At 46.2% G+C, this 26,871-nt stretch overlaps 1 protein-coding gene across 2 annotated transcripts in view; it reads left to right on the plus strand.

Moving 5' to 3' along the window:
• The first annotated feature begins 10,588 nt into the window (after nucleotides 1–10,588).
• Nucleotides 10,589–26,871, plus strand: part of Fam117a (family with sequence similarity 117 member A) — a 45,121-nt gene continuing 28,838 nt past the window's right edge. For both annotated transcript variants that reach the window (XM_050156595.1, XM_050156596.1), the window contains exon 1: nucleotides 10,589–10,818. In XM_050156595.1, coding sequence (XP_050012552.1) covers nucleotides 10,623–10,818 — 196 coding nt within the window. In that variant the 5' untranslated portion in view covers nucleotides 10,589–10,622. The remainder of the gene's footprint in view (nucleotides 10,819–26,871) is intronic.

Raw genomic sequence — 26,871 nt, forward strand, 5'->3', positions numbered from 1 at the left:
GGGTTTTCAGGCCCTGGAGAGAACACAGTCCAATCAGGCGTGAGTTCCCCTTAGTTTGCTGTCCAAGATAGGGAGACAGAACGAAGGGGCAAATTCTTTTCTCTTTTGATTTATAGTGGTTTCAGAATTAGAACACACTTTCATGCCTAAATAGATTCTTTTTGTTTTGTTTTTTGAAACAGTTTGAAACGGTCTCTCTACGAAGCTCTGGCTGTCCTGGAACTCCTTATGTAGACCAGACTGGTCTCAAACTCACAGAGATCCACCTGCCTCTGCCTCCTGAGTCTGGATATAATCTTCTCTTCGCTCATACTCTTTTCATCCAAGTTTTTCCCCAGGCTTCCCCTAACAGCGTCTCTATTGACCCCACAATGAGCTCCCACTTGCCCTGCACACTGCCTATGCTTCTTACAGAGTTCTGGCAGCCCTTACAGAGTAGCACCACCCTCCCATCTCCCTTGGTCTTTTTCTGGATTCTTGTTGGTGTGGCCTCCCAACCCCCATTCTTCTCTTTTTCTCCAAGGTAGGAAACTCAGAGAAAAATGGATTTGACCCTAACCTAGCCACCAAAGCACACGCATGACAATATTTTCATGGAGAAATTAAACTATGCAGGGGGCAGCTAGATTCTATCAGACTCACCTCCATAATTTCCGAATACATGAACGAAATCAGAGTTTCGGAGTTTAGGTGTGTGGGAGACAGGGGGAGTTGTATTATGTCGTGACTAGTGTCACCTGTATGGCCTAATGTTGACCCTTACCTCTAGGTCAGGAGTACATCTGTGGGTCTGGCTGCCTCTAACCCAGTACACTGCCTCCCGGTGACTATGCAACAGTCTTTGAAAACAGGTGGAGCTGTCACTTCCTGTGTCACTTCGAATGTCACTTGTCGGTATGTTGAGAGTAACAGTGCCTGCTATATAGAATAATATAATATAATATAATATATAATAATAGAATATAATTATATTATATAGAATAATCATGATGTAAATGGAGACTGCACTTTTGGGGCCCAGCTTCCCATGAAGACAGCAGCATAATTAAATATGATAATGCGCAAGAGGCTTCCTGTCTTCTGTTCTGTAAGGTAGGGGCACACAGCCCGTGGGATTATGGTGACATTGCATCCAGAGCCCCCATGCCCTTAGAGCTAAAGGGGCTCCCTGAACGTTCACAGAAGAACTGGATTTCTAAAGTGTTTGGGAAAATTCAAAATTGGGTGCTGAGAGCCACGAAATCAACAGGAGTTGGTATTTGTACTCTGACTCAACATTCTGGGCCAACTCAGGAGGCCAGAGAATTGGACAGAACATTTGGGAGGGACCTCCAGGAAAGGTGCCAGCTTGTGTGATATTATCAAAGTGGCATGGGAAAAGCAAGGCTAAGCTGCTTCCTCCCCAAACAGAATACAAGCAACTCCATAAGTTATGAGGCTTTCGCCAAAGGTGAAAGGAAGCAGGTCCTCTCGGAGACCGCTGGTGGAATGGACTCTTAAGATCTTCTGTGTGCAGCAAAAGAAACCACCTGCTCTGAACACAGCGTTGTCCTAAGTGTCACCAGGTAACCTAAGCAGGAGGAGTGGTAACCCAGCACATCGGGATTTTTCATTAGCGAGAGACTTGGCTGTCAAGGCCATTTAGTTGCGCCAGAGCCGTTTTGTGGAATAAATGTGTTGGGTACAGGAAATCCACAGGAAAAGCCAGGAATAGGCACTGAATTCAGTCTGATCTGAAGAGTTGGCTGGGATGTAAGCAGTCTTTATTCCTTCAGTCAGAACAGATTTACCGAGACGCTAATGAAACAGTGTCAAAGGTCCCTTCCAAGGCTCTCCTCCGAATTCTACATTTATAGCTTTTAAAAAAAAAAAATAAGAGGAACACCAAAATGATTCTTTAAAAAAAAAAGACGAAGAACTGGGCTTGGTGGGTTGGTGCATGCCTTTAATCCCAGTACTCAGGAGGCAGAGACAGGCCAATCTCTAGGAGTTCAAGGCCAGCCTGGTCCTAGTTCCAGAACAGCCAAGCCTACACAGAGAAACAAAGCCACAATAGCTGGGATTAGGACTGGGGAGATGGCTCCACACTTGAGAATGCTTCCTGGGAACCTGAGTTCAAATCCCCAGCACTCATGTAAAAAGCTAGGCATAGGGGCTGGAGAGATGGTTCAGTAGTTAAGAGCACTGAATGGTCTTCCAGAGGACCTGAGTCCAACTCCCAGCACCCACATGGCAACTGTGGCAACTGATGACTGTAACTGCAGTTCCAGTGGATCCAACACCCTCACACAGTCATATATGCAGACAAAACACTAATTCACATCAAATAAAAATACATAAATCATTAAAGAGAAATGCCCCACCAACTATGTTCCAGTAGATTAATTAAAAAGAAAAAAAAAAGCTGGGCATAGCTGGGTGACTGTTACTCCAGCACTGTAAGGGTGTGGAGACAGGAGAATGACTGGGGCTTGCTATCTGCCAGCCTAGCTCCAGGTTCGCTAAGAAGGGAATGAGGTAGAAACTGATAGAGTAGGACACCTGGCAACTTCCTATTGACCATAACAATCCATGGGCACATACATCCACAAACACACATGTGCATAAAACATAAACACACACATGCTTTTTCTTAAGGCCTGGCACTGTCACTTAGTGGTAGAGCACTCATCTAGTCCCACAAAAGAAAAAGGAGGAGAGAAGAGAAAAAGAACCAACAGTAGCATTAGACCTCACAAAACCTGAAACCTTCCCTGCTTTGGGTCTGTGTGGCTTTTAATACAGACTTTTCAACAGTGACCAGAAATGTTAACGAGACAGACACTTATCTGTCGCCACCTCAGCCTTGTTGGATGCAGTGGCTTGCACTTGTTGCTGATAAGATAGCAGAGGTCCCATTACTCAGAGCTGGAGAGAAAGAACAAACACACAAACACGTACGCCTGGAAGAAATAGTGTAGGTGCCTAGGAGTTAGTAGGAAAGGAACTAGCAGGCTATACAGCCCCCTAGTCCTGCAAGGATAGTTGGTATCTTACAGGGTCAGCCGGGGCACATGCAGAGACTATGAAATAGAGGTGGAAGTGGGAACAGATAATCATGAAGAAGACAGAGTTACAGGACATGGGAAAGTCTCACTGATCAAGCCTCAAAAGATAAAACTGACACTTGGGAGGCAGAGGCAGGCAGAGCTCTTCATAAAGCCAGCCTGGTCTGCATCATATGTTCCAGGCCAGCCAAGGCTACATAGTGAAATCCTGTCTCAAAAATACACAAATTAGCTGGGCGATGGTGGTGCACGCCTTTAATCCCAGCACTTGGGAGGCAGAGGCAGGGGGAATCTCTGTGAGTTCGAGGCCAGCATGGTCTACAAGAGCTAGTTCCAGGACAGGCTCTAAAACTACAGCAAAACTGTGTCTTGAAAAACCAAAAACCAAAACCAAACCAAAAAATTAATTAATTAATCTATAGATTTACTCTACAGTTATTTCTTACAAAAGTCTTTAAATTTTATTTATTTATGAGCAAGGTCTCATCGTGTAGCCCTGGCTAGCCTATAACTTGCTGTGTAGATCAGGGTGTTCTCAGAGTCACAGGGATCCATCCACCTGCCTCCACCTCTCAAGTGCTGGGATTAAAGGTATGCACCTACTACTAACTACTAAAGCCTATGTAGGAAATACTTTTGGCTCTGAAAGCAAACTCTGGAGCCTGAGCTCTGGGTACGAGGGAAATCAGACTAAAGACAAACTTTCAGGTCACCCCCCACCCCGTGTTGCAACCACAGTGTCTGCGATGGGCTTTTGATGCCTGACTTGGCGAACGGTGTGAGGAAGAGAGGGACTGCGTGTGAAATCAGATGGAGAATTTCAAAAGTGCTGTAGCGTTTTGCCCCAGGGGCAATTACAATTTTGAGGCAGACGTAAAGGCTCTAATTGAGAGCAGTGGTGGAGCAGAGGGAAGTCTGAAGTAGGAAAGAAGCAAGCATGTCTTCTGGTTTATACACAGCCATTGAGAGTGTGCTGAACCAACGTGTCCTCCCCATTGACTTCCATCTTGGAGGCAGGAGTTAGGTGTGGGATGCCAACTGCTTCCTTCAAGGTGCCACGATGGACCCATAGTGAATTGTTTGTTTGTTTGTTTGTTTTTTTGTGCACTCCTGGCTGACAGCCCATCCTGTCCAGGCTGACCTTGAACTCACAGAGATCCAACTGTTTCTGCCTCCCAAGTGCTGGGGTTAGAGGCGTGAACCACCACACCCGGCTTTAAGTATATTTATAAAAATGATTATTTTTTAGTTATGCATATGTATTTGAGGACGTGCATGAGATTGTGGGTGTCCACAGAGGCCAGAAGAAGGTATCAAATTCCCTGGAGTTGGAGTCACAGGAGTTTGTGAGTCACCTGATGTGGGTGCTGGGAATTGAGTTCAAATTCTCAGTAGGAACAACAAGCTCTCCTAACTGCTGAAGAATCTCTTCAGCCCCAAAAGTGTATTTTTATTTGTTTAGGCACACATGGGAGGTGAGCCTAAGCAAGCCACACCATACCTGTGAAGGGCTAAGGGCAACATTTGGTTCTCTTCTTCAACCATGTGGGTTCCAAGACTCGAACTTAGGTTTTTAAGCTTGGTCACAAGCATCTTTACCTGCTGAGCCCTATCACCTGCCCTAAAGTATATTTGAATTTATTTTGCTGTGAATCACGATCTGCATGCTGGTCACAGTGCTAGGCTAGAAGTAATGAGTAGGACACACCTGTTTTCAGCTGGGCATGGTGGCCCTTGGGAAGTGAAGGCAAGAGGATAAGGAATTCAAGAGCAGCCCTTGCGATATAATGATTTGGAGGGCACTCTGGGCTATACGAGACCCCAGCTCAAAAGCAAAAGCAAGGTCATGGTGGTTCAGAGTGATTACTGCTCTAGCAGAGGACACAGGTTCAGCACTCACATGGGGGATCACGACTGTCTAGTGCTGGTGGATCCAACACCCTTTTCTGGACTCCAAAGGCATCAGACACTCATGTGGTGCACATGCTTGCATGCATTAAAAACATTATACACTTCAAACAAAAGCAATGTAGCCTTAGTTTCCTTAGGAAGCTTATCTGTTCTCGAAAATGAGAAATGCAGGAGCTGGAGCAATGGATGGCTCCACAGTTAAGGGCACTTGCTGCTCTTCCAGAAGACCTGTTGTGTTCCTAGCACCCACGCCATGTGAGTGGTCCACACCCTCCTGTAATTCCAACTCTGGGGAATCTGATGCCTTTTTAGCCTCTGCTGGCACCGACACACATGCACACACACACACACACACACACACACACACACACACAGAGTGAAACTTTAGAGAGAGACAGAGAGAGGCCATCCTAGGTATTCTGTGTTTGAAACTTCAGGCATGGCCTTTAATCCCAGCACTCTGGAGGCAGAGACCAGCAGTCTCTGTGAGCTCAAGGTCAGCCTGGTCTACAAAGCTAGTTCCAGGACAGCCACGGCTACACAGAAAAACCCTGTCTCAAAACAAAAACAAAACCAAACACCAACCAACCAACCAACCAAACCAAACATCAAAAACAAACAAACAAACAATGGTTGTGGTTTAGCAAGAAAAGTAATTTCTTGCTGAATGCAAAATAAGGGTTAGGGAGAGGGAAACGGAAGAAGAACCAACAAAGAAGACAGATGTATGGGCCGCAGCAAGGGACAAAATGTGTTAGAGAGAATCTAGAAGGTCAAAATCCAGGCCAGCTGGTTATTGTGAGAGTAAGGGAAGGGATACAGGGAGAGAGAAGCTACCAGAATGGGAAAAGTTGCTAAGGGATAGGACCCCGCCACCTTCTGTTCCCATAACCTCATTCATTTCCTTAACCCTCCTTTCCAATCCCTCTCAGGCTGCTCTGCTCCTTTAGCTCTGACCCCATTTCCTCAGGATTTAGTTCCCTGAGGAGCCCGGTCTGACATTTCAGACAGAGGCTGAGGAAAGGAGGTAGGTCAGAAAGAGACACTGTGTGCCTGCGTCATCTTTATATTCTGCTTTATTATTTTGGAACTATGGGGCCAAAGACGTACGTGCAGACATTTACCAGGAAGTTGAAAGCTGGTCCCCTAGGGAAGAAAGGCTATCAAGACTTCTCTACTCTCTGCTGAACAATGAATTGCTACTCGTTGTCATATTTCAGAAGGTAGAAATGCCATATTTGTGGCATACATGGATGCCCAGGGTGGAACGTGAGCCTTCAGAATTGTGAAGTTCCCCTGGTTACTGTATCCTTTCTTAATCTAGTGACCACTGCTGTAAGGCCTCCCTGCTGACTCTGACCTATCAGTTTTCCCAGAGCCTTTTAATCCTAGGCAATCCTTTAGGGTCTTTTAAGGCCCCAGGGTTTTATAGCGTCTGCCTGAGGAAAGGCTGTTCTGACTCAGGCCGGTAGGAAAAATAATTCCAGTTCCGTAAATTCTTACCTGCAGCAGCTGTGGACATCCCAAAAGCAACCTGAGATCAAGGGTCTTCTGGATTTGCTGTTAGGACCCCTTATACACCAGGTGTGCCAGTACATGCCTTCAATCCCAGCACTTGGGTTAGCAAAGGCAGGCATAGCTCTATAGAGCTTCAAGCCAGCTAGGATTCTATAGTGAGATTTTTCTCAAAAACAAACAAAAATCTTAAATAATTTAGTTTGCAATAGATGAAAAACTATTGATATACTTGCTGTATGTAATCCTTTACCTCTGATTTTGAGCACCTGACTCTGGCCAAAGTTGTTGTTTTTTCCTTTTTGTAACAGAGTCTTATGAATCCTAGAATGGCCAAGGATGATCTTAAACTAATAAACTTCCTTCCTGATCCTCTGTCCAAAGCATGTTTCTATAACCACGCTCAGTTTGATGTGGTACTGGGAATGGAACCCAGGGAGACAAGCACTTTACTGACTAAACTATATCTGAAAGCAGAAACCAGGTCATGACCTCCTGTTGGAAAAGTATCTAGCTCATACCATTCCTGTGTAGAAGCTTCAAAGCCCTCTGGGCTGTGACCCTCAAGCTAGGAACCACTTCTTTTCATTTTAATTGTGTGTGCTTGTGTGTGTGTGTCCCCTGACATGCTTGTGGAGGTACAGGTGACAACTGTGGAAGTCAGTTCTCTCCTTCCATTATGTGGGCTCCAGGAATCAAATTCAGGTGGTCAGGCTTGATGGTATTTGCTGAGTCGTTCTCCTAGGAAGCCCATCTTGAAAATTTCTGCTATTCCCTAAGCTCAGAGTAGGACACATAGTAGTCATCTCAACAAATCTGTGAAGAAATAATTGTGGGCAATGATGTTAATAAGGATGACAAAGAAAACAATAATAAGCAAGAAGGTGCTTTGTAATGGGCGGCATCTCCCCTGAGTATCACACAGCCTCCTCAGAGCCTTGACTGTGGACTCTTTCATTAGTAGAAGCAAACAAGGGCCAAGCTTCAGATGAGGTCCTTATCCTGCCATCATACCCATGCTAGGGGAAGCTATCAGGTATGGAAAAGCGAACAAGAGACAGCTGTTTGGGCATGATACCTAATAGAGGACAAGGATTATATTTATGCCTTCCTTCTATGGCTTGAGCTAGGGTCAACTTCAGTATCTTGTGCCAGCAACTTATCAGGAAAGACCATAGCTTTCTGTACTCAGAAGATCCAACTTTTCATTTGTGCCACTTTTAGTGATTCTTTTTCTACCATCTAGGTCCTCAATACTGCCACCTTGGCTATGGAAAAATGTTTAAATCTTGTTTCTTTGAACTGTCTATCTAACTTCTCTCTCCCAGACAAAATTACATTTTTACATATATAAAATAATGTGTCAATTTATTCTTAATGACAAGTCTGTAAGGTTAATGGATTGGGGTGATTCTTGCACAGCGAGAGGAAGTCAACTGCCTATTATGTTTCAAAATCCCTCAGTCCAGGGCTTTGATCACTAACACACACTTAAAATACTTATCCAGTAAAAGCCACTCATCATGGCCTGAGACTATCTAAGGATCTATATACATGTGAGGAGTCCTAAAATAGTATACATTATCAGACACATTTTCAAGAGACCACACAGTTCACCCTTTTTCTCTCAGGCAGTTCCAGCGGTCAGGAAGTTGAGTGTTAGTTGGGAAAGTATTTGAAGCTGGAGTCAAAACCTAGGCTGGAAGTCCTGCGTCTGCCAAAAGATCTTGAGCAAGCATTCCAGCCGCTGTGACCTAACTAACCTCTTATAGAGTGAAGACAATCCTATTTGCATTTCCTACATTCCAGACCTATTGTGAGAATTAAAGAAGACAGTGATGTGAACGCTGTAATGCACTAGACGGATGTCAACACACCAGCCAGATACGTATAGAGGGAGAATGAGTCTAGAGATCAGGCAAGGCTCAGCTCTGTGGTCAGCCTGCAGGACAGCCAAGAGCTTGATGCTTCTTTCCAAAGACTCAGCAGAGCTGGTATAACAGCAACCTCACCGCTGCAGTCATAGGCCCTAAAAGAAATAATGTGCACAGTACTCGGTACGTGCGCCTGGCATGGGGAAAGAATGCCATTGAATATTAGATGCTATTTGGTATTGATTTTATTAGTGAGGGTGTGAGGCATGGTAGAGGGCTGAGATAGGAATCAAAAGGACTCTTTGAGCCTTACTTTTTCTTCTTGTACCATGTAAGAATTTATGTTTTTCCTTTTCCAGATAGTCGTGAGGAATTTTTTTTAAATATTTGTTTATTTATTTATTATTTATACAGTATTCTGTATGCTTGTATGCCTGCAGGCCAGAAGAGGGCACCAGATCTCATTACAGATGGTTGTGAGGCACCATGTGGTTGCTGGGAATTGAACTCAGGACCTTTGGAAGAGCAGGCAGTGCTCTTAACAACTGAGTCATCTTTCCAGCCCCGTGAGGAATTTTTTTTTTAAGTGTATGAAATGTTGAACTAACTGAAACTGAGCATACAAGCTGCTCTCATCTCCCCTCCCCCATGCCAGAAATCAAACCTACGACTTTGAGCAAGCCAAGCAAGTGCTGCCCCACTGACCTCCATTCCCAGCCATCAGATAGATATTTCTTAAGCTGAGCTAACTTGATAGTGGCTGAAATTTAACTCAGATCTCGAAGCAAATCCTTCAAACAGGAAAGCAGTGTCTTTGCAAAAAAAAAAAAAAATCTTTCTACAGAGTGTTCTGTTGCCTCCGCTTGTTCTGCATTCACAGGCTGATTTTAATATCCAACCAACTCTTGAATTCCCACTTTGAGTACTATCTGCTTTCAGTATTTAATCCCACAGTGACCCTCATAGCACACTCCCAGTTTACTTCCTCTCCTCTGATGAGTAAGTGTGGCTCGAGGGGAATGCCTTTCTTTTAACACTAAACTCAGCAAAGACTGAAATAGAAAGACAAATCGGTAGCAAGGTCAAAATTAGAATTCATAACTAAATATAAATCTAGAGGGAATTATCCAATTACTTGGATGGTCCCTTCTCGCAGACAACTCAGGGTTGATTGACTTTGTGTCTTCCATATATAGAACAAAATGCCAAGGGTAATCTATTGTTCTTGTGAGAAGCAATACGTTTTAATAGTATCTTAAATGCTCCCCCCCCCTGCAAATGCCTTAGTATGTATATATATAGCATATAATTTTCACAACTGCAAGTATTCTCTTTGGAGACCATCTGGTCTTACTTTGACTTGTAGGTCAGAGAGCACTGAGCTGGGAAGACAAAAATTTCCTAAGGGAGTCACTATCAAACTTGGGCAGATTTATCAGTCACTTTGTTTTGGTAGGTGGACTTACAATGGATGGCTCCGAAGGGAAATTCCCAGCTCCCTTTTAAAGTCTCAAGTTAATTTACAGGCTAACAGCTGTTTTTATTGTGATTGGACCAGCCTCAGGAGGGGACTTGGAAGCTTAAAAGACAAATGTGTCACAAGAGGAAGGTAGCCATTAAATGTACGAATTTAATGCAAAGTTCATGCAAATGATAGGCAAACCTTGTATAAATATATAGAATCTTAGTTTGGAGTTTGCCAACAGCAATGGGATCTCATAAGACTTGAAAAGTAATGTTTTTAGATTAAACTAAATTAGTGCCTCTTGAAGTTAGGTTTTCTCAGTCCCTCTAGAACTGCTTAGAGTTTGACACTACCCCATACAAAGATTTCTTTAGTGTTTGAGTCCAGCCCGCATCCAGCCCCGCCCCCTGCAAGTCTGACATCACGTGGCATCATTTGCATACTACCTGGGACTGGGTGTGACGATCCTCCTCTTTGAGCCCTTTCATTGGCAGTGCCGGAGAACCTGCCCTATACCGGAAGGACCAATCGGCAGCCTTAAGGACGTTAAAAAAAAAAGAAAGAAAAGGAAAGAAAAGCAGGAAGGTGGGGTCTTGTGTTGATGGCTGACCATATGGACCAATCATCCTCGGAATAGAAGAGTCTCGCCGTAGATTGGTTGAGGGGCGGTACTGGAACTCTGTAAGCCAATTGGAACTCGGAGCTGAGGGGGCCGGTCCCCGCCCGTAGGGCAGATAAGTAGCGGCCGCGGGGGTTGGGGGCTGTGTGGGGCTCGCCGTGGGGCTGAGGCTGCAGGTAGCCGGGTGGGCCATGTCCGGGGCCGCAGCGGGCGGCAGAGGCGGAGGTTCCTGGGGGCCGGGGCGCGGAGGGGCGGGGGGTCTCCGGCGGGGATGCTCTCCACCGGCGCCCGCTGGCTCCCCCCGGGCCGGGCTGCAGCCACTCAGGGCTACAGTCCCCTTCCAGCTGCAGCAGCCGCACCAGCGCCGGGACGGGGGTGGCCGCGCAGGTGAGCCGGGTCGGAGCGGGTGCAGGGGCGAGGGTCTGGAGAGTACTGGGAAGGTATGAAGGGGAAGTGGATGGGAGGTGAGGGAAGAGAAAAGGGGACGCGCAGAGTTCCGAGGACGGAGGGAGCAAGGCGAGCAGCTGCGAACGTGGGGTGCAACTCTGGGAAGGAGGGGGCCGGGAGTCCGAGCCGGGAGGTGAGGGGAGGGACCTGGCAGATGGAAACTAGCTTTGGGGGGCGTAACCGAAAAGTGGCCCGAAGCGTCTGCCCGGGAGGGGGGGAGTGAGAGGTGCTGGGGTGGGTGCAAGGAGTGTTGTGGGCTCCCTGAGCCGAGGGCTTCACTGGGAGCCGGTGGGCGCTGGACGCCTGCTCGGTGAGGGGGAGGGGCATGGAAGAGAGCCGGGTGGAGCCATGTGTTACTTCTCCAGCTTGAGTTTGGCCCCAGCGTCCCTTTCTATGGCTCTGGAGTTCCTTTCTCCACCACTTCACGTGCGCTTCCCTTTATGCCTCTTCCAGGAGCTGATTTGATCCCAGCCCGTTGGGATAAGTTAGTTTAACGGCTTTTACTGCGGTGCAAACGCACCTCTGTTCCCGATTTTCTACGTTCTTCCTAATGTAGCCCAGAAGTTGTATGTTCCTATATTTTTGACCTGCTTAATATGGCTGTCTCATTCTAGTCATTCTGTGCGTGTGTGCTTGTGTACAGGAGTTGGGCAGTTTGCACCCTACCTCCCACCCCCTCCGAAGGTGGTTTTGTCGTGAGCGTTCCCAGCCAACGTGGCAGTGGAGTGCTTACAATCAAGTATGCTGTGGCAAATACCCCACTTTCTGAACAGCGCCGAAGCAGTTTCTTAATAGCAGCTTGATGTGGTGGGTGTGGGGAAACAAGGGTGGAGCAAATTTAACCTTGCTTTCACACTGGAGGCTGTGATGGGACCCACAAATGCAGGCCCTTTGGAACGGAAAAGGAACCTACTTGCATGAGGAGGTTGGCAATAAGTTAAAAGTGAAGTTTGCATTTGATTCACACCAGATGTGAAAGGATCATTGCACACTTCCTAAGCCTAAGTTTGTACCAAATGTACAAAAGTTATGTCCCTGCCATCTTAACATGACATTCTCTAAACCAGACTCTTAAGCTTTCTGGAGATTACTAAGCTTGCACGTTGCATGGCCCCTTCCTGAAAGTATTCTGTTACAAGAGTCTTGCTAAGTAGGATGGGATTCATCAGGTCTTTGAGGTAGAAAGCCAAGTCTATTTGTACCTGGCTGTATATGTTAATATCACATCCTGGAACGCAGAACTTGGTCAAATCTGGTAGCAAGATGGTGACCAAGTAGTCAAAGTATGTGTAGAATCTGGTGGTGTAGAAGAAGGCAATGCCCAGACAAACTCATGCCTATCATCAACTGTAAAGCAAGCCACAAGACTACAAACCTGTTGGTTTTGTTTGGGCTTCCTTAAAACCCAGGGAAGTTAGAGCTGCAAGCACTAGAACCATGTCACTTGGTGGAAACCAACAGAAGCCTTGTCTGTGCAGTAGTTAGAAACTGTGTAGCAACCATTTTAAGAGCAGTTGTTTTGTGATTCCTGCAGAGCTGGCATTGAAAGGGAAAGCCCTAGTGGGTGCTGTGCAGAGGGGAAGAATGTAGGCTTGGATGCTTTGGTTATTTACATGGTCTGCTCCTTTACAGATTCAGGGTCTCTATAAGGATACTGATGAAAACAGGAAACTAGAGGGCTGTGTAACTTGTCAGGTGACTTAGGGCAGATTGAATGGATTCCTACATTATGTATTTGGTTGGTCCATTGCTTCTCCACCTGTTAATATCCCAGAGGTATTAAATAGGCATTTGCCTATGGGGTAGGATTATCGTTAGGTTTTCAGTAGGTAGGAGAGAGAAAGGAAATCGTAGCCTGAGCCCATTGGTCTTCTTTGTGGCCCCTGGTCTTCGGCTAGGGGCGTTTCAGCCCTGTGCGTGTTAGCCTCACCTTCATGTATTTTTCAGGTTGTTTCTATTCCTTCTATACCTTGAGAAGTGACAGAAGTGTTTTCCTCTAGGCCACTAGGACATGTAACAGGGAAGTCCTTGCTGCCATAGACCCTGAAAAGAATGATGTTAGTAGCCTGGGTTTTGAATACAGGCTCTTCCATTTACCAGCTGGTGTAGTCTTGAGGAAGTTTCTGGACTCCCTTTCTTCTGTGGGCAACAGTCTCTATGTCAGAAGAACTAAACGAGCTCATGAAGCGCTCAGGAGAGTGCCTGGCACTCGGGAGGTGCTGTGTTTCAAAAGCGCATGCTGCTGCACTGCACCGCTGCTCTTCCCCCGCACTGAGCTGCTGTGAGAGCACTGCCGGGGAGAGTCCACTGCCTTTTCAGGCTTCAAAGAACAAACCCAAATTGGTCTGAAACCAGTGCTGCAAGTTTCGGAATTTCGGGGCCCCTTGCATTTTTATTCTGTCATCTTTTAAAATGAGCTTTCTAAACAGAGCTCGGAAACACAACAGTGTAAAAAGGCCTGCGAGCCAGGACCGGGTTTCAGGAACAATTAAGTGTCGTCACTGTTTCTGTTTCCCATCCCAAATGATGTAATACTCTGCCTGTGCAGTTATCTCTCACCGCACACCCTGCTGTGTTCTTGACAAGATAAATTAGGCCTTATATAAAGGGTTATGGTGCAAAGAGTGGGTTTACCTTCTGTGACCATTCATCCAGAAGGGATGTCTTCATAAAGCGAGGAACGGCTTCATTTTTATGAGCTGGAGCTGGAAGAGCTATGAGAAAAATGAGGGCCAACTCTAAGAAAGCTAAGAGCCACTGGTGGGTAACTGAAACCCTTGATACAGTTCTTACTGCAATTGCCCCTTGAATCAAATTCTCTTTTATGTCTTAAGCCAGTTTGAAGAAGCTGCTAACTTTTGCGTTTTTCCAGAACTCATGATGATAGATAAAACAGGAGTAGGAAGTGAAGTTTTCTGGGTTCAGTTCTTACCTATCCTAAAAGTGTTTCAGTCTCCATATCCCTAGACTGGAAACAAGAGCTTTGTGGTGCTAAGGATTGAACCCAGGGCTTTGTGCATGCCACACGAACACTACACATAGCCACATTTCCCACCCCATGAAGATAACACTTAATTAAACTTTGCTAATTATTTCTCTAGCGAACTTGGGAAACCAGATGCTGCTTGGGAACCAATATACTCCACCAAAACCTTCTTAAACCAGGAGTTGGTAATTATAGCCTGTAGGTTATGCCTGGCCCTGTGCCTGTTTTTGTAAATAAAGTTTTATTGGAACATAGCCACCCTCTTTGACGTTAGCTGTGGCTATTTTCATACTGTCAGTGGCAGAGTTTACTCATTGTACAGAAGTTCATCTATCCTTGTCTCGAACTGTACACTTGATTCTCACTCCAATGTAAGAATCAGTTTCAAGAGTGTATAATTTATGCTTCCTCAGAAAACCCTAAGGTAGAGTAAGGTAACAATCATATTTTAGGGGAAAAGGAGCCATCTGTTTCTAGTCAGCCCTCAGTCTTTGTGGCAGATCAGCACGTGTGAGTACCGAGTCCCCACCCCCGTGGTCAGGTGACACGTGTTCAGAAGACATAGCTCATTTGAATTTACACAAAAGCGTAACTGTTAAGCAAATTTGTTCCCCCTCTTTCCTTATGGCCCCCTACCCTCAACCTAACAACACACACTGCAGAGAACATAGTTTTAAAATTATATGAAAATCACTTAGACCTATCTCCTGTATTGAATTTTTTTCATTACCTTTTAGTTCGCCATACAGATCATTGAGAACTAGCTGGTAGTAGTCATGGTTGCCCTAAAATACTAGATTCCCCGGAGGGACATAGGGAGTGTTCTCCTGAGTGGCTATTTCCTGAATATAAGGTGTCATTGTTATTAGGGATGTCATTGCTAATTATTTAATGCCTTTCCTTGTATTGTTTTGAAAACTTAGCCCTTGGAGGATGGGTGTTTAGATGGGTATGAAGCCACATCAAAGAGGTTGTGTATTAGAGGTTCTGAGAGAAGGTGCTCTTCAGACTGTTGTCCTTGTGGCCAGTGATGCCACAAACAGCTGGAAGTTTAAAACAGAGGTGGAACTTTTCTCTGCTAAGGAGTCATCTTGGGGTACAGTTAGAATCCTTAAAGAACTGCAATCGTCCGTTTGTAACCTGTGATTGAGACAGCTTCTATTTGGGAAGCATTAAGCCCACAGGCTTTTCCTAGCCTGATATACTGTCTTCCATAGCTTTGCCAGGCCCCGTCCTTGTCAGTAAGAAGCACATCTCTGAAGCACCTGACCCTTAAACAATTATCAGTAGTGATATCTTTCCTGAAGTCAGGGACTTCCAGTTTCTAGGATGCCATTAGCTGTGGTGATTGTCTATCTTCTGGGTACCCGAAGGAGTGTGGGTGGGTCCATGGGTTCTTAGGTTGTTTGTTTTTTTTTTTTTTTGATAGCACAATATTAGATAGTCTGAGGAGTCCTTATATAATGCAGTTAAAAGACCAGTAGAAGGGGGTGAAAATGTTGTGGGGTGTGGTGGTAATTGGATATTGCTCTCTCTGGTTCCAGATACGGATTTCTAGGAAGGGTTACAAAAATTTCATAGTGATGTGAATTTGAGTGATGTCAAAGCAGTTGGTGGGCTTAATAGCCAGGAGAATTCTCTGCCTGCGTTCTCTGCTGTAGCCAATGTGTTCTGAGTCGTATAGGCCCACGCCAGTCCCTGATCTTAGTAGAACTGTTAGGAATTAAACAGCTGCCTCTGGGTTCTTACCAGTCTCACATTGAGTCTTTCTGCCAAAGGATTCAGACTTCGTGGTGTGACATCCGCTCACAGGTCTGGTTTGGGAATTTTTATAGGTACTGTCCCATGTATCAAGCACTATTTGACACTAGCTTGTGTTCTGCCTGGGCTTACCTGGTCTTGCTCTTGTTCCATGAGCAGCACGGAGCTCTTTTGAGGGCTGGGAAGGTAAACCTGGTGGTTCTTTCCTATTTCATAGGACAAGTGGATACCGTATTTGTTATTCATTGCTGAGACAAAATACCTGACCGAAAAGGAAGGGTTTATTTTGACTCCTAGTCCAAGGATACAGTTCATCAGGACAGGGAAGACAGGAGAAGGGGCTGGAGCTTACATGACATCTGCACTCAGGAAACAGAGAGGGAAGAGTGCTGGGGCTTAGCTAAGTTTCTCTTTAGGCAGTCCGAGGGATGGTGCCGCCCACATTTAGGGGAGGTCTTCCATCTTAATTAACTTAATACAGATCATACCCAGGGGCTTGTCTCTTCCATGACTCTATACCCAACAAGGTAGCAATCACAATTACCTACACAGATGCCCAGCAGCAGTAAGTTAATTCAAGGAGTGTGGACATGGCATAATCATTTCTGCCCTCCTCTGATACAGAATTTGTTCTTTCTTGTCTTAGAAAAGGGAGTAGCCAAGGGTAGCAACTGCTCTCAGCTTTCCCCTCTGCCTGAGTCGCAGCCTCACAGAGATTCCATTATTTGGTTTGCAGAGTATGAATTAACCAAACACTAGCCAAATCTATTCACTAGCCAAATCTATTCACACGGTCAGGTCAAAAACAAATCCCGGTCTCAGAGAGGGAAGAGTTGAGGATGCTATCTGAAGTCGTAAATGATCAGTGCTCCAGTTCCTCCTGCCATGTGGCATCTGGATGGGCTGTCATTCCTGGGCACAGCTGGCAGTGAACACAAGGCCTTCCAGCTCACAGTGCCCACTGGACATCCTAGCTTTCTGGCACTTCGCTCCCTCCCTGCAGTCGCAAGCAAGTCGAATACCTAGCTTTGGAGTCATGTAAATGGTTCTCCTTGGGGCTTAGTAAGCTTCAGTTGACTTTCCTGTGTGGGAGTACCACAGCCAATCAGGAGCAGTGTAAATGAACTTAAAAGAACACTATCAGGGTATTTCATAATAGGAAAACTGCAGGTCCAGCCCTAGGGAAGCTGGAGCTGAAGTCTTGGCCTTGTACAGACACTTACCCTGCCCTGTTCAGGCACACAGGTCTGTGGGTTTGCGCAGGAGCCTTAGACAGCTGGCACTGGGGGAGGGAGGAGGGAGTGCCTTAGGCTTCACCCGCCTGCACATTAGCAGTTTAGGCTTCCAGCTCCCTATTAAAATGGGTGTGTGTGGAGGCCTGGGAAGACTCTTCTGGGGATTTGATTGCTCTCATGCATTTGGGCCATGATTAAGAGTTGGGGGTGCATTCTATCGGAGGCTGCCAGAATGTGTCATCTTAAATGGTGGACAGTGTTTGGCAGAACAGAGTTATAAATTTAGGGTGCCTCCCCTCTGACCATAACTCCCTATCTGCTAACGTCAGGCAGCTTTTTCCAGGGAACCATCTTCTTAGGGCACAGGTTAGTGTACCACAAGCTCTGCCACCTGAATCCCTTATGATCAGAAGTGACAGCCTTCAGGAGAGCATTGAAGAGTTAAGACCAAAGGTGGGCTATGACACAGAGCTTTAAAAGCAGGTGCTAGCACATCCACACGTAAATGCATCATAGATGCAAGCTGGAGACGGCGCAGAATGAAGGAGCATACAGTGTGTGGTGGGCTAATTATAGACCTACTGGCTTTTGAATAGGTTTTCTTTTCTTTTAAATTGGCCAATGTATTTTCTCTAAAGTTAAATTAGGTTTTATTGTTGTCTCTCCTTTCTCTTTCAAAAGTGACATTTTTAGAGCCTGGGATGTTGCATAGTGGTAGAGCATGTGCTTTGCATGTGCAAAGTTTTGGTCTATCCCCATCACCACACACACACACACACACACACACACACAGTGCCATCGCTATAGACACTATCCCCATCACCACACACATACACACCACACAGTGCCATTGTTCTCAAATCCTGTAGTTCCTTTTACCCTGTCCTGGAAATTGGGTGCTTGCCTTTTTAAGAGGTAGGTACCTCATGTTTGAAGTTCAAGTACAGTGGAACTCACCCTGAAGCTTGAACAGATTTGAGTGCTTTTGCTAAGGGAGGGCCAAGGCAGATGGGGAGTGTCATGCTCAATAAATACTTGTTGGATTGAGTTGCTGGAAAGGCAGTGGAGTGGAGAAGGGAGCCACACCTCCCCCAGGCTTGCTTGTAATGGCTTTTCCCATTTCTAGTCCCCTTACACTGTTCCCCTCTATCGTAGCTCCCCAGCTACTTGCAGGACAACCTGCTCACTCCACAAAGCTTCAGTGTTCTCTCTTTAAATCATTGGTCTCCTTTTCATCCTGGTTTTTGGGCTTCGAGCCCTGCTGGTGGCAAAAATGTTGCATTTCCATGGAAGTCATTGCTACTGTAGGTTCTCTTCCCAACACATTTATTTAATGAGGAGGAAGCGGGGATAAATCACCGGGTTGATCCATGGATGGAAATAGACACTGTAGGATTTTGCTATAGGTTTGTTTAAAGTCTGAACTACTTAGCTTTTGTCTTAGAAAGAGGTGTGGTTGACGGGCCAAGGAGACTGAGAGGAGTCCCCAGTGTCCATTCTTGCTAGATAGACCAGTACCAACTTTTTGATATTGCTGTAGTGTACAGTAAGGAAAAGCAGGATTGCAAAATGAGTCAGTGACTTTTTAGGCCAGACAGCAGAATTACTAGTGGACCCTAGGATGGCTTTCCCAAGTGTGATCAGGTGGAAAGTCCCCTCCCCCATGCCAGGCACCATCCTATAACATCAGGTATTGCTGTTCCCTTACCCAGCTAACGTGGGAGAAATACAGGAAAGCGGTGTTCATAATCATTGTTCAAACTCTGGACATTTAGACTTAACCAGTCTGTGTCCCTGTTGCCAACCATGGCTCTGGTGACTTAGACGAAAAGGTTTAATAAACCTGCCCAGCTGGGTGTGACTCTGAACAGCATGAACCTGAGATCAGAAGAGTTGGAGCTCTTTCCCTTCTTCCCCCTCTCCCTCCTCCCCCCTCCTCTCTCTGCCCTCCTCCACACTCCCTCCACTTTAGACTTCTCTGAGCCTGTTTGTTCACCCACGTGGCTTTGAGAGAACTACCGTGGATAACACGTGCATTCCCTGCCCCACAGCTGTAGGCACAGAAACCTGTCATACCGTCCCCGGATTGGGGATCACCTGCTTAACACATGCCCATTAGCTAGGTCCCAGGAGATGGGGAGGTGGTGGATAGCACGCATGATGGAGAGGATGCAGCCAGAGGTCTTTTACAGTAAATACAGCAGAGTGTGGATGGAGAGGGGAGAATGGGACTGTGGGAGCCAAGTCCGTGGAGACAAGCACCTCTTAGCCTGAGAGAAGCGCATGGACGCTTTCTCAGTGGAACTGTAGCGAGAGTCGTTTTGTCTTCCCAGCATAAAAGTAATAAAGGGCTGTTTCCATAGTAAGAGCCCGAGAATCCCAAGTCTGAAAGGCCCCAGGTTCACCTGTATTGTTCCGAGAACTTGAGACATGAATAGCTTTGTTTTGACAGTATTCATTTGTTTGTCTCCTGCTGCTCATAGTTGGTACTCAAATGTTTTACGTTCGCTTTCACTGCATCCCGATGCGGAGGGTTTGCAGACTGGAAAACAGACCCAGCAAAGAAATAATGTGCCCACAACCATGCGATTGATAAAACCCTTTTGCTTGATTAAGCAAAGGTCTCTTCCCACACATGGAAGTGTGCTGTGAACTTGGTCCCCGCGTGGCATCCTCACCACCTGCCGAGCACATCTCCAGTTTTTGCCTTCCTTTAGTTTGTATGTCGGTATTCCAGGCTCAGAGTGCACCTGATAAAGTGATTAGAAGAGAACTGGCGACGGCACAAAGATAAGTCTTTCCTCAGCATCCCGAGGTGATCACACCATGGGCTTCCCACACCTTGACTTTGTCCTGGGAGCTGTGGATTGGTAGATACTGGGACGATGGTGGCAAGTGCAACACTGCCTGTGTGACGTGGTAGTGACTTTTGCGTGTTTCTGGCTGGTGTGAGATTTGCCATTGCCATCTGGAATGAGTAGCTCACCAGGGACAGGTGGGGAGTTGGGGCAGACTGATGTCTCTGCCTCTGTGGAGTCATGCTTGTGGGTACTGTTGGCAGTTGTATGCCTAGACGGTGTCTTTCTATTGTGTGACTGTGTGAAACCATGAGAAGCATCTGAGGAGAAATGTGGTCGTGCATTCCTATAGAAGGGGATGGGCACAAGTGGCCTTGTGCCATGAAAACAGCTTGGTCCCCCCACGTAGGGTAGCCCCTGGCACCACCATGCCTACATATTTGATGGGAAAGAAGCCTGGGGCACCTGATCTGCCCAAGCATATCCCTCATCTTGCTTCTGGTTAACTAGGAGTAGGGTCTTTGTGGTATTTACTAGCACCCAGTAGAGGGAACAAAGGAGGTTTGAACTCTGGAAGAAGCTCCATCTAGGGTGCATTGCCTGGCTGGCTCCCTGGAACTAACTCATCATCCCCTCTACAAGATCGCTTTCCTCTCTCTGTAGAACTCTTTCATGTTCTAACGTTTGTATGCTTGTATGTGACCTTTCGTTTCCAGTTACTTCACAACCCTGTAAGGTAAAATCTTATTTAACAAACATCATAAAAGTACTTCTGCACAATAAAGTTGTTTCCATTTATCTAATGCTTTCTCGTTGTCTGTTTTGTAAGCTTTGTGTCTTTAAGTAAAAAACAAAAAAGCAGGAAAGGCTAGGAGATGGCTTAATTGGTGAAGTGCTTGCTGTTCAAGCCTGAGGACGGATTTGGATCCCCAGCACCTGTATCAGTACAGGGTGCAGCAGTGCACGTCTAACTCCAGCACCGGGGTGTGCAGGTAGGTCGACCCCTGAGCTCATAGGCTGGCCAGCCCACCTCGACTTGTGAGCTCCAGGTTCGGTGAGAGACCATGCCTCAAAAATGAGGTAGAGCTGGTAGGAAGGGTCAGGTGGTAAAACACTTGACCTGACATCAATCCCTCCATCCCATTGTTGAAGAAGAGGACTGACCCCTGAAGGTTGTCCTCCAATCTCGACTTCCTGTGTAATCCCTTCCCTGTATTCTCACACACATCATACACACACACACACACACACACACACATACACACACAAATAGTTTTAAAAAGTTTCAGTGTGGTGGAACATGATTTTAATCCCAATGCATAAGAGTGAGAGGAAGACAAATCTCTGAGTTGCAGGCTAGCCAAGGCTACATAGAAGGAACCTGTCCTCCGCAAACAAAGCAAAACAATTTAAAATACAGTGGAGAAGCAATTGAGGAGGTCTTTGGCTTCTATGTATACATAATGTGCACACACATGCACACATACAAGTACATGCACACCATAGCACAGGGACAGATAGAAAGTGACTTTTTTTAATTACTTTATGTAACTTGTTTGAACGGTCACTGTCCGTGTAAAACAGTGAACATTTAAATGCTTGCCATTTGCAGGGAAAGGAGCAGAAATCCATAAACCCTTACTAGATAACAAAACCTTTTGCTGTATATTTGCCAACCTCCCATTTTGTCATAGTTGGCTATTCCTTTCTAGGAATAAAAATCAGTCTCTCTCTCTCTCTCTCTCTCTCTCTCTCTCTCTCTCTCTCTCTCTCGTGCATGAACATGTGGGTGTCAAGTATGAGTGTAGGAAAGTATGTGAGTGTAAAATTCCTGTGACAGCAAGTAGTTGGCAGGTGTGCTAGTAGGCAAATCTAGGTAAAGATTGTGTAAGTATCTTATGTACTCATTCTTGTTGTTTTGAGACAGGGTTTCTCTGTGTAGCCTTAGCTTTCCTGGAACTCGCTCTGTACACCAGGCTGGCCTCAAACTCAGAGCTCCGCCTATCTCTGCCTCCCAAGTGCTGGGATTCAAGGCGTGTGCCACTACTGCCCAGCTCTGTATGCTTATTCTTGAACAATCAGTTTCAAATTGTTTCCAAATAAACATTGGACCAATAAGTACTGGACTAATCCATCAGGTTGCTTCTACATGCTTGTAACATCTCTATTCTCCCCACTTAACAGATGGAACAGTTGATACCCAAGAAGTTATGGATCTGTTTTGAGTTCACACACCATGCTGGGGTGAAGTCAGGGTTTTGCCTCTGTGTTAGATTGTCTTTCAGAAGCCTGGAGCTCGTCCTCCAATTGGAGAACGTTGGTATCAGATCCTGGGAACTGACTGGGTGGCAGTTTCTGTATTTGCATGTGCAGCCCTTGCTCCTTGTTGACCCAGCATTAGAGTCGGCAGGGTTGCCGCACCGAGCTGGTCTGAGCAGGATCCCGCACTGAGCATGCTCCACGGAGCCAGGGTCTTCTAAGGAACGTGCTTCATCTCTGGAGATGAAACTCTACCACTCTCCTGCTCTTCACCTAGTTCTTCACTTCTTAAAACACTCAGAAGACTCATCGGTGCCACAGCCATGCACTACCTACTGCACATTTATATAGGAGAGTACAGAGGGGCAAATCGGTGAGTTTGGCTCAGAGAGTGGTACCAGGTTTTAGGCCCAGGCCAGGTGGCTTTTCTGTGATATATACTAGGCAGCTATTGTGCCCTCTGCCTTGTGAACACAGTAGGCCTCAGGGGACTTTGTGTGGTTTAGTGCAGGACGTTGTACCAAGTGGGGCAGGTGTTAAAGCTAAGGGAAGTCCCCTTTGGTCCAGCTTTTCCTCAACCCCAGGCCCCAGGAGCATGGCTCTGGGATTAATAAGCAAAGTTAGAGGGACAGACAGACCTTGTTAAATCCCACCCTTTCTCTCACACCAAACCCTTCAGCTATCTGGCTGTGTTCCTTAGAGGCATTCAGTCATTCTTGTTGTTTTTGTTTTTGCTTATGCTGCAGGGCACCAGTGAACCCTGTTCTACTTATTTTGATCGGTTGGGCCAGGTTCTTTTTTTTTTGGTTTTTCAAGACAGGATTTCTCTGTAGCTTTGGAACCAGACTAGGCTGGTCTCGAATTCATAGAGATCTACCTGCCTCTGCCTCCCGAGTGCTGGGATTAAAGGTGTGCGCCACTACCGCACTGCTGAGCCAGCTTCTTACTGTGCAGCCCAGGCTACTGTAGAGGTTGCAATGCTCCTGCCTCTGCCTCCTGATTGCTGTGGGCAACTGCGGATATGTGTAACCACGCTTAGCCCTACTTTACTATGTAACATAGGGGAAAACGTTTTCTGTGGCTGGAGAGATGGCTCAGGGGTGTGAGCACTTGCCGCTCTTATAGAGGATTCAAATTCAGTTCCCAGCGTGCCCATTGTGTAGCTCTCAACCACCTGGAGCTCCAGTTCAGGGGGATCTAACACCCTCTGCTGACCTCATAGGCATCTCTATGCACAGTACACAAACCCATACGCAGACACACAAGTACAGTACACCCATAATTAAAAATAAAGATAATTTTTTATTTATTTTTTAGAAAGGCAGTTCTCTTGAAATCTTTGGTTTGGGTGTGCATCTTTTATCTGAGGTGCTTGCTGCTGCTGGCTGTAAATAAACTGTCCTTGAAGTTTTATTTCATGGCCCAGCCAGCTGTGTGAAATAGGCCTGTGGGCATTTACTATGTGAGTGTCCCCACTCGTATTCAGATTGCTTATCCTTAGGAATTGATTGAGTTATATAGACTCCCTCCGTGACCTTTATATATCTGCCTGTATCTTCCACTCTTCCGGCTTTGTCCTGACCCCAAGTAACTGCTGGGTGATTGACGCCAGAACAAGCGCAAGAAAGAAGAGGGTGACACAAGGCTGCCCCCAGTTCCCAGGGGATTGTCTGGAGCTTAGAGGTCCAGTGGGAGCCACTGTGCCGGTAACTGTGCTGTCTGCTTATGACGGACTAGCTGAGCTTGCCTTCTGGGTCTCAGAAGCTGCGATAGGGCATGTGGGTTGTTAATATCCCATACTGTTTCCCTGGATCCAATTATCCCTTTGTATCAGTAGGATAAGCCTTCTCTTTACTGATAGAAGGTGACGTTACCATGAAGCAATTGGGGGAGAAGGCCTGGTTTGGGTTTTTTTTGTTTTTGGCTTTTCTTTTTTTTTTAAATATTTATTTATTATGTATACAACATTTTGTTTGTGTGTATACCATTACAGATGGTTGTGAGCCACCATGTGGTTGCTGGGAATTGAACTCAGGACCTTTGGAAGAGCAGGCAATGCTCTTAACCTCTGAGCCATCTCTCCAGCCCTTTTTTTTTTTTTTTTTTTTTTTTTTTTTTTTTTTTTGGTTTTTCGAGACAAGGTTTCTCTGTGGCTTTGGAGCCTGTCCTGGAACTAGCTCTTGTAGACCTGGCTGGTCTCGAACTCACAGAGATCCGCCTGCCTCTGCCTCCCAGTGCTGGGATTAAAGGCGTGCGCCACCACGCCGCCCGCCCGGCTAGAAGGCCTGGTTTGTCACCTACCTTCTAGTAAAGTGCGTGGCCACACCACGCCTCTGGAAGCTGCATGTGGAGAGGCAACCAGGGGAACAAGCCTTTGGCTGCTTCCTTCTCGTTGCCGTTGTCTAGCCTCTAAACATCTGGCCTTGCTTTTCGGGCTGGCTTACCGTGGAGGCACTGCATAACCTTGGTGCCTCTCATAGGGAGTCTCGCCTGGCATGGCGAGACCAGGGCTGCAGAGCAGGGGCTGCCCTGGAATGGCTCCCAGCACACGTTGGGGTTTTTCCACAGCCCGGGCACAGCATGGTAATTTGCCGCTTATTTCCAGTTCAGTTCTAGAAGGTCAGGGCCTAGGTAGGGATTCACTGGGTCAGATGTCTTTGTGGTTTTCTCCCCTGTGAAGTTGGGGAATGAGATAGAGCTCCAGCGAAGAGATGGTCAGACTTTCTGCAGGAGGAACAAGGTAGTTCACACACAAGGAAGTGTTGTGTTGTGGTTTTGGCAGTGTTGGGGATTTGAACCCAGGGCCTCAGACATGCTGGGCAAATGCATGCTCTCCTACTAAACTACACCCCCAAACCCTTCACACAGGTTTTCACGGACAAAACAGCGCAGATTCGGTGATTGACATTCTCGGTTCTGAGGAACCCAACTGAGCCCTTGTCCCTTGTAAGTGTCCCTAGCCCAGTCTGGAGCAGAGTGAATCAAAAACCAAGGTTAAGTGCAGCGGATCCTGACAGAGTCCAAGCTAGTGAAGTGTAGCCAGTAACCTACGTGTCCTCGGTGCCCCTAAGTATGCTTGATAGTTACTGCAGCTTGCCCAGCCGTGTGACCAGGCTTTCTGGTGTTGCCAGCCGCGGGTAAATCGAGCTCTGTTTGTATTTTCCTGCTTGGGAGGAGGTGGGCAGGGCCATGTGGGAGCCTACAACACAGCTGTCTTCGTTGCCTCAGTAAAGCATGTTTACCATTGGCCTTGCCCTTCTTTCTCATGCCCCAGATGATAACACACACTCTGAGATTCCACTTCAGCTGCGCTGGTCAGCAGCCCTTTCCTCTCTACCATTCAGGAGTTGGAACCTTCTGCCCTCAAGGGGAGATACTGAGTTAGGAACCTGTAACGATCTCTTCTTGGTGGTCCTGTTTTCGGGGAGAGACCACTTTACAATCCCCCTCATTCATGCTGTAGTGAGTTTAGTTCTTCCCTTTGTCAAGCTAGACTCCAGCCTCACTATGTAGCCCTGGTTAGCCTGGAACTAGCATTTATTTTTATTTTTTTATTTTTTTGGTTTTTCGAGACAGGGTTTCTCTGTGGCTTTGGAGCCTGTCCTGGAACTAGCTCTTTAGACCAGGCTGGTCTCAAACTCATAGAGATCCGCCTGCCTCTGCCTCCCGAGTGCTGGGATTAAAGGTGTGTGCCACCATCGCCCGGCTGGAACTAGCATTTAATTTATAGATGGGATTAAAGGTGTGTGCCACCATCGCCCGGCTGGAACTAGCATTTAATTTATAGACCAAATTTCTTAAGTCTGTCTGTTTCCCTGTGTTCATTAATATATCAGTGTATGTGTGTCTAGACAGACCTTCATGTGTGTACATCCATATGCGATCTTTCAGTTGAGCTATTGGAAATTATGACACATTCCCCTTTCCTTCAGCAGTTTCTCCTGAGAATACAGTTTTGTTCACAATATTGTTATGCCTAAGGAAATTAACTGTGACTGTGTATCATTTAATATCTAGCCTGTTCACACTTCCCATTTGGTGGTTTGCTTTGTAATTTTGGTTTGGGGGTTGGAACTCAGGGCCTTACACATTCTAGGCAAATGCTCTTCCTACATCCTCAGCACAGAGGATCTTACTCAGTTGTAGCTTTATTTTTCAGTTGAATCTTTTTAAAAAGCCTCTCAATCCAGAGTTTTTCCCTCCTCTGAATGTGCACGCTTGGGAGGGAGAGAAAGAAGAAGAGAGATGATTTGCACATGTACATGCATATGCACTTGTGGAGGCCAGGGATTGCTATCAGATATCTTTACTTTTGTATGTGTGTGTGTGTTTGTGACAGGGTTTCTCATTTCTCTGTGTAGCCTTAGCTGTCCTGGAACTTGCTCTGTAGACCAGGCTGGCCTCAAACTCATAGAGATCTACCTGCCTCTGCCTTCTGAGTGCTGGGATTAAAGGTGTGCCCCACCCATGCCTGGCTTTTTTTTTTTTTTTTAAACACAGAGTATTAGCAAACTGAGAACTTGCTGTTTGGGCAAGTTGAGGTGGCCAACGAGCACCTGGATACCCTTGCCTTCCCTCCAGGCCCTGGGATAACAGGCACATGTTTGTGGCTGCACCTGGCTTCTACGTGGATGCTGAGGATCCATAGGAGAGCCTCATGCTGCCCAGTAAACACTTCACCCACTGAGCCATCTCCACAGCCCCTTATTTTGTTGTTGTTGTAGATATTGTGTCTCTATCCTATGTATGTGTGGGCATGTGACATCATGGTTCCCATGTGGTGGTCAGCACATTTTGGGGTCCCTTCTCTCCTCCCACCATTATGTGAGTTTAAAGGATGAAATTCTGCTGAGGTGTCTGGCCAGCCCAAGTTTGTTTTAAATAATATTCCTTTGTTTAATCTTTTTGTTCTTTGAGAATTTCATACATAATAAACAATGCATTTTGATCGCTC

This window comes from Alexandromys fortis, unplaced genomic scaffold (genome assembly GCF_014885135.2).
Source record: "Alexandromys fortis isolate MF-2015 unplaced genomic scaffold, M_Fortis_MF-2015_v1.1 scaffold_31, whole genome shotgun sequence".
NCBI lineage: Eukaryota > Metazoa > Chordata > Mammalia > Rodentia > Cricetidae > Alexandromys > Alexandromys fortis.